Genomic DNA, 8,775 nt, shown 5'->3' with positions numbered 1-8,775 from the left:
AAAAAAAATATTCATTTAAATTGATTACAACTAAAGCATGATTAATGGATACTTTATAAACTCAAATGCAAGTATTGGGAAAGAAAATAGACTAAAAATTTTCTAAATATTCATATCAAGAAATTAGATTAAAAAATTAAATTTAAAGAAAATGAAAGAATTCAGATATAGTATTGTATAATAGAGATAACAGAGTAGAGATTAAAAACTAATGAACTACAACACAAACAATAGACAAGATAAAAATAAAGCTAAAATGTGGATGTTTGAAAAACTAACAAAATTTATAAACTCCTAGGTATTAAAAAAAAAAGAAAACACAAATTATCGTTATCAGAAATGATGGTATATCACTATAAATACAATAGCCAGGAATATACAAGAATATTATGAACATAAAGATTATTTGATGCTTTAGTTGAAATTGACAAATGTCTTATAAAACCTACCTACCAAAACTATGCAAAACCACCTGCCATGACTAACACAGGAAAAAATATATATATCTAACTAGTCTTATATCTAATAAAAAATCAAATAAAAAAATTAAAACTTTCTCTCAAAAAGAGAAAACAAAGCCTTGTAGGAGCAGACTAATTCTTCCAAACATTTAGAAAAGAAACAACATTAAACTACTTCCAAGTTCACTTCTCAACTCACAAGTATTTGTGTGAGGCTGTCTGTCCCAAGTTTGACGTGAAAATATGATAAGGACATTATAAAATATTTAAAAGTTACAGGTAATTCTATCTGGTAAACTTTGTGAATAAATCTGAAACAAAATATTAGAAAATCAAATTCAGCATTATACATGATAATATACCATCCATGGCCTAGTCACTGGATATCAGAATTACACAATTGATTTTACATTCAAACATCAATCAGTGATACACCTAAATGTGAAATCCTAAACTATAAAGTTTGAGGAGGTGAGCTGCAGGGAACTTACGAGAATTTCTTCACCACCTTGGGAGTAAACTAAGCTTTCTTAGATAGAACATAAAAGGACTAACCAGAGGGGAAAAATAAAATAAAATGAACTACCAAAGCACAGAAAGGGAGAAAATTTCCTCTCTCTCTCTCTCCTCTCTCTCTCTCTCTCTCTCTCTCTCTCTCCATATATATATATATATATATCTCACAAAAAACTCATACCTAGAATATATTAAACCTTCCCAAAAATCAATAATAAAATGCCAAAAAAAGAGAGTAAGACTTGGGCAAGTATTTCACAAAGAAAGATGGATGCATAGCTAGTGAGCATGTGAGAATATGTTCAACATTATTAATCATCAGATAAATGCAAATTAAAATCACAATAAGACACTACTCCATATCCACCAGAATCACTTTAATTAAAAAGACCAGCAATACCAGGTGTTGGAAGGAATGTGAAGCAACTGGAACTCTTAAACGTTTTTGGTGGAAATGGAAAATGGAAATGTAAAATGGTTCAACCACCTTGGAAAACTATTTGGTGTTTTTTTTAACAAAGTTAATCATACACCTACTTTATGTCTCATGGTATATACAAAAATGTTTATAGCAGCCCCATTCATCATAGTTAAACTGGTAAGGAATTCAAATTTCTATCAACAACAGAATGGCTAAAAAATATGTAATTATTCAAATAATAGAATACTTTTCAGCAATATAAAAGAACAACATACTGACACATAGAGCAGCATGAATGAATTTCAAGTTATTATATTGAGTCAAACAATTTCAGATAGAAAATAAACATGCAAGTTTAACATATGATGTTAGAAATCAGAAGGATGGTTGACTCTCAGTGGGGTGGGAAAGTTGATTGGGAAGGGACACAAGAGAACCTACTGGGATGATAAAAATGTGATATACCTTGATGTGAAAAGAAAAAAAGATAAAATACACTTTTTTTCTTTTTTGAGATGGCATCTCGCTCTGTCGCCCAGGCTGGAGTGCAGTGGCACAATCTTAGCTCACTGCAACCTCCACCTCCCGGGTTCAAGAGATTCTCCTGCCTCAGCCTCCCAAAAAGCTAGGAACAGAGGTGTGCACCACCCTGCCGAGCTAATTTTTACATTTTTAGTTGAGACTAGGTTTCACCATGTTGGCCAGGATGGCCTTGATCTGTTGACCTCATGATCTGCCCGCCTTGGCTTCCCAAAGTGCTGGGATTACAGGCATGAGCCACTGCACCCAGCCTCCTTTTTTATTGTTAATTCCATCTTGTTCCTGTTTCTTCACATTCTTTCTTTCCTGTTCATTAGACTACCTTTTATATATGCATTTCTTTGCATTTCATGCATTTATAAAATGGAGTATTTCCTACATATACAAATCAAAAATCGTATTATTTTATATGCCTTTCTCTAAAAATATAATATTCTATGCTATGGTATGCTAAAATAAATGTATACTCCCATGATCCTCCACTGATTTGATTCCTAAGCATCAGATACACTTGAGATATGTGGGGGAGCTTTTATTACATGGGCATCACTACATCATTATAATCAGAAAAACCATTACTGCACTAACATTACTCTTTGTTTTCTTCTTCTGTTACAGGGAATTTTGATTACATTGATGACTTTCAGCATTATTGAATTATTCATTTCTCTGCCTTTCTCAATTTTGGGGTGCCACTCAGAGGATTGTGATTGTGATCAATGTTGTTGACTAGCACTATGGGAATAAAGATGTGTCGTAATATTATTTAGCAATGACTTCTGCTTGTAAGGAAAAGCCAAAGGACACATAGAATCTTAAGGTTGGGAACTCTGAAGCAAAGGGGTGTGGCTCAAATGTCAGGGCCACCACCTGCGGGGGTCTGTCCTGCAAACCCGGACTCAACAATGGATGAATAAAGTATGCTGACACACAGATATTATGCTTTGCTAGTTTTACTGAGTGTCTGGGGTGCTTACAGACTCCCTGGAGAGTGCTGTAAACAGTTGGGACTGCCAGTCTTCACCAGCCAGTGAGACATTAATTCAGTAAAATTTAAGAACAGAGGCTTTTAAGTCATCACACCTGTAGAGTAAGATTAAAGGCCAGGTTCTGAGCCTAAAGCAAACACCATTAGTGGGTAATCTCCCCAGTCGACCTCCCCAGAAGAGGGCCATCCAGCTCAAAGTTTAGTTTTAAGACCACATGAGTAAACAAGTTATTCAGATAAACTCCCCCATATGCCCTATTTGCTTTTCTTATTAACTAAATGTAAAGGGGATTTAGGTTGCTTTCAGCTGAAACTTCTACTGAAACTATGCAAAAACCTCTCTGCCTTCTAAGAAGGTTTGTGATTATTCCTTTGAGCTATCTCTAATATTTTTCCCTTAATATTTTTACTACCACCCTGAGTGAATCTCCCCACACTTAAGAGAGGGAGGTTCTGGGGACATTTTGACTGATAAAGCACATCCTGCCTCTTGGCAATGCCATCTGCCCCTCTTCCCAAATCAAATGGTCACCCTGGTATTGTCACTTCTGCTAGTCATGCATTCAACTGAAGGACAGCAATGTGGTGTTACAAAGATATGAACCAAAGCCCAGAGCTTGGGATGATCCAGTCATCTAACTTCGCTGATTGATGACATCTCCTGTTAATTTCGCTAAGAGATTCTAACCAGTGGCTCCTACTCAAATGGTGTGTGGAAAGATGAGTTTGTTGGAGGAATGGTTTGGCCCACAAATTCTACATTAATGCTGTAAGATCATCAATGTTAAAGAGCTGATCAACTAGAATAGCAACAATAAAAATAGTGAGGGCAAATATTGGTGGAACCACTACTATATTCCAGGCATCATCCAAAGTATTATGTAGGTGTTACTCATTTAATCTCACAAAAATCCTAGGAGGTGAATTGTATTATTATACCCATTTTACAGAAAAGGAAACTGAGGCACAGAGGGGTTAAGTAATTTGCTCAAGGTCACAAAGTTTGCAATGGCAGAGCCATAGTATCAACAGGCAGTTGGCTCCAGAATCCAAGGTCTTAATTGCAATGCCAAGGCAAGTTTGGAAGGCACTACTTTCCTCTGGATTCTCTTAACAGCATCTGCATTCAATCTGCTACAATATTTCACGTCCTGTAGCCTATGTAGTATACCACTATAAACTTGTGAAAAGAAAAACAAGGTCTTAGTATTATAAAAACAGTTTTTAATATATAGAGCACCTAAAAAGTTCTCAAGGACCCCAGGCAATCTCAGATCACACTTTGAGAACCACTACCTTATACAGTATTGCCTCTCACTGGCTGACTACCTTTTAAGTATTAGAGATCTTACCTGTATCATCTCACTTGTCCTGACAGCTCTAATGGTATGTATGTCATTTGTCATAGTCAAAAAAATTGAGACTCAAAGTGGTTAACTTTTCAGAAAGGGAGTATGATTTAGAAAGAGGATTTGAGTCAAGGTCCCTAAATTCAAATCCCATTATCCTATGTTGCTTATGGTATAAAAAACTCAGCCAACTCAAATAAATAAGTAATAGGCTTTCATTTCTGCTATTTACTTGAAGAAGCTTAGGTTCTAGGTACATTTGTGAGAATGAGGGAACACAAAATGGCAGAAAAAAAGCAAGTTTTTTACTTTCAGTGAAGATGAAAAATATTTGGCAACTGAATGGCATACAGATGTGTGAGGCTTAAGATATATTTAAAGATGCAAAGTCTTGGGCTTTTAAGTCAGAACTAGGTTTAAATGTTGTCTTAAAGTCAAAAAATAGTAGATGCAAGTTGTTGTGCTTATACACTGCTGGGGGAATATAAATTAATTCTGCTACTGTAAAAAAGTTATTTGGCAATTTCTCAAAGAACTCAAAGCAGAATTACTAGTCAACCAGCAATCCCATTACTGGGTATATAACCAAAGGAATGTAAATTGTTCTATCATAAATACATATGCACGTGTATGTTCATTGTAACACTATTTGCAATAGCAAAAACATGGAATCAACCTAAATGCCCATCAACAGCAAACTGGAAAAAGAAAATATGGTACATATACATCATGGAATACTATGCAGCCACAAAAAAGAATGAGATAATGTCCTTTGCAGCAACATAGATGAAGCTGGAGGCCATCATCCTAAGCAAACTAACACAAGAATTTAAAACAAAATACTGCGTGTGTTCTCACTTATAAGTGGGAGCTAAACATCGAGTACATAAGGACACAAAGAAGGGAACAACAGACACTGGAGACTACTTGAGGGTGGAGGATGGGAGGAGGGTGAGGATCAAAAAACTACCTATTTGGTTACTATGCTTATTACCTGGGTGACAAAATTACCTGTATATCAAGCTTCTGTGATATGCCACTTACTTATATAAAACATCTGCACATGTTCCCCTGAACCTAAAATAAAATTTATTTTTTTTAAGTTAAAATTATTAGAAATAAAGATAGAAGAATTCTTTATGAGGTCAAGGTAGTAAAAAAAATTTCTTAAACAGATCTTAGAACATAAATAGTACCAGAAAGAACTGATACATCCAACTTGGTTGTTATTAAGAATGTTTTATAAGTGTGACAAGAGCAGCTACAAATCAAAGCCTTTAAGTAACACACATAACCAACAAAAATAAGGTGATACAGAATATATAAAATCCTCCTATACATTTATAGAAAAGTACAACTTGATGAAAAATTACTCCAAAGTCATATGCAGCTGTTTCACAGGAGAAGAAAACAAAGGTTAATATATGAAAAGCATTCAATTTCTTAAGTAATTGTGGAATGAAAGGAACTCTCCTACCACGATGGTATAAGTCTAAATGAAGACAACCACTTTAAAAACTAATTGCCTAGTAAAGGTAAAGATACACATACTTTATCACCCAACTTCCACTGCTAGTTAATATACACAAGAGAAATTCTTGCACATGTGCAACAGAAGACACATACAAATGTTTCCAGGGCAGGATTGTCAACAACACCTCAAATGTCCATGGACAGAGAACAGATCAATTGTGCTACATTCTCTACTGGAAGATCACATATTGGTAAAAATATGTTACTTGACATAAATCAACAAAGATGAATTTTACACATTTAATGTTGAGTAAAAGAAAGCAAGTCACATAAGAACACCTTATTAATTCTACCTAAATCATGATTAGAAGACACAAAACCTAAGTAATATGTTGTGTAAAATATAAACACATGTGGAAAGACAAAATAAAATGAAAAGGAAGAGAGTGAAAAACACCAAATTCAGTATAATGGCGAGGTCTGATAAAGAGGGTGGCTGGGGGAAGGATAACATGAGAGCCTTCAAAGGTATCAGCGACACTCTTGCATCTCTAATCATGGCTGTGGGTATGTGGTTTTTTGTCTCACTGTTATAAATACTCTATCACTTATTTATTTATAGACAGAGTCTTGCTCTGTTGCCCAGGTTGGAGTGCAGTGGCATGATCTCAGCTCACTGCATCCTCTGCCTCCTGGGTTCAAGTGTTTCTCCTGCCTCAGCCTCCCAAGTAGTTGGGATTACAGGCATGCACTACTATGCTTGGCTAATTTTTGTATTAGAGATGGGGTCTGGCCATATTGACCAGACTGGTCTCTAATTCCTGACCTCAGGTGATCTGCCCGCCTTGGTCTTCCAAAGTGCTGGGATTATAGGCATGAGCTACCATGCCTGGTCCATACTATTTAATTTTTGAGAAATATAATTGAGAAAGCAAACTGGCATCATTATTTTAAATAAATTTTTATTATATAATGATATTTTTATAGTCAAAACGTGCAGAAAAATGTTTCTACTACATATCAGTCTCCAATGATAGCATATTTATTAGTACACAAGAGAAAAAAATCTTTTCAATAACTGTGAGGTCAGATAATTGCATTTTGTTTCTTCAGCTATATTCCCACATAACAAAAGCAAATGGAACAATCCGGGAGTCTGCGCATGGGAGTACATTAGGCATTTTTATATCTTCAAACTAACAATAATAAATGTTTTGCCATTTAAAGCTGTGTCACCTGAACAAATTAATCTTTGTGGGCTTAAAATTTTGAGACTAGAATGTAATAATAACAATACCTACCTAATAGGTTTACAGTGAACCTTAAATGAAATATGGAAAGTGATTTTATCAGTGCCTGGAACTTAAAAATCCCTTGGTAAATGGTAGTTTTTAAAATTTATATTTAGATTTTCTTGCTCTCAACATCACTTATTTTATCATTTACCAGCTTTGCAACTTGGGGCTGGCTTCCTCCATTTCCTGAACTTTAGTTTCCACAATTATAAAACAGAATCAATATTATATGTGTTTTAAGACTTTTTTGTGGACAATTCTTCACATATATGCAATTATTTAACATTACCTTCCTAGCTGTTCAAAATGTGAAATAGTCCCTCAGAACAGAAAGATGATCCTATAAAATATAAATTTCTTAAGTACTTGAATTTACATTTTCCTTAGTATGAATTATAAGTGCAGCAATGGGATTTTCTGACCTGTAACCAAGTTCCATTTGCAATTAGATCTTTAGCCTCACCTCTGAGGAACCCTATGTCTCCCTTACCAATTCTCTGACCCCAAAACCCTCCAATAGCAGATAATTCTGGGTGCCAGGGCCTTGCTGAGCAGTTGGGAACATGGCATAATGTTACTTCCTAATATTGGAGAGCCTGGTGATGATCACCTGGGTGAAAGAAAGAGCCAAACAGAATCATTCTTTTTCAGCACTGACAGGGACACAGCAATCAGAAAAACTGACCTTGTTTTCAAGGGATAAGGAGACAATGGCTAAGTAAGGCAAGGACACAAATGATGATGTAGCTATAGTTTTCATAAAAGAGGGTGAGGATTAAAAAAAAAAACCTGGAGTGCTAGGACATGCAGGGAATAAAAAGAAAATTCACACCAGGAAAATACTAACTAAATATAAGTTGGAACACTTTATGCAGACTTTAAGAAAGAGATTGTCTTTTGGAAGAAAGACCACTAGACAATAAAAATAGGCTTAATTCAAAGAGAAATATTTTAAATATGTTATCAACCTAATAAAATATTCTCAAACCTTGGGGGAAGGGTGATGGTGATACATCAAATAAGATGCTATTGACAAATCCAAATTGTAGTGGGAATTTCAACACACTCAAGCACTAAAACATTGATCATTCGAAATCAACAAAGATAAGGTAAACATTTATGTATTAATACAAATTCAAATTCAAGTTTATTTGGGAAGAATCATATACAGAGCCACCTAAGTTATCTTGTTGGCCACAAAGTAGCAAACAGCCTGGGGAAAAACAGGGCTCAAACAGAGAAAAGGATGCAAAAGACCAGGTTGTGCAGCCACAACTCAAGCCCCTTTGCTGTCGTACATTTGCCAAGTTCTGACTCTCTTTGCATGTCAACTTAAATGAAGGCACATGCCTCTAACCACCCCATCAGCCTGGACTCAAACCTCAGGTTTCACAATCATCCTCAGCTCAGACCCTAGGTAATGGCCACCCCATCACCAACCACTCAAGCATTTCAGCAGGTATGCATAGACCCTCAATTAGAATGTTAAATGGATGCTGGATCTTCTGTCCCCACTCTCCTTCCCTCTACAGCATTTCTGAGAGGTGACTGCGTGGCTTTTACTTGAATATTCTTGAAGACAGTAAATTGTCTATTCAAATGGTAGCCAGTTCTTCTAATGAACCACTCCAATGATTAGGAAAAAAAAAAGGTGGCATATTTCTTAATATCACACTACAATCAGCCTCCCCAGAACGACTTCTACCTAGTGGATCTAACTGTATGGTTCCAA

The 8,775-nt window shown here is 35.6% G+C and overlaps 1 protein-coding gene across 1 annotated transcript in view; it reads left to right on the top strand.

The window, feature by feature from the left end:
* Nucleotides 1-2,701, top strand: part of MS4A5 (membrane spanning 4-domains A5) — a 15,961-nt gene extending 13,260 nt beyond the window's left edge. The window contains exon 5 of the mRNA XM_017498852.2: nucleotides 2,557-2,701. Coding sequence (XP_017354341.1) covers nucleotides 2,557-2,667 — 111 coding nt within the window. The 3' untranslated portion in view covers nucleotides 2,668-2,701. The remainder of the gene's footprint in view (nucleotides 1-2,556) is intronic.
* Nucleotides 2,702-8,775: the final 6,074 nt, after the last annotated feature.

This window comes from Cebus imitator, unplaced genomic scaffold, assembly GCF_001604975.1.
Source record: "Cebus imitator isolate Cc_AM_T3 unplaced genomic scaffold, Cebus_imitator-1.0 Scaffold253, whole genome shotgun sequence".
NCBI classification, from domain to species: Eukaryota; Metazoa; Chordata; class Mammalia; order Primates; family Cebidae; genus Cebus; species Cebus imitator.
The sequence above is the reverse complement of the archived record's forward strand: the minus strand, read 5'-3'. Positions and strand labels throughout refer to the sequence as shown.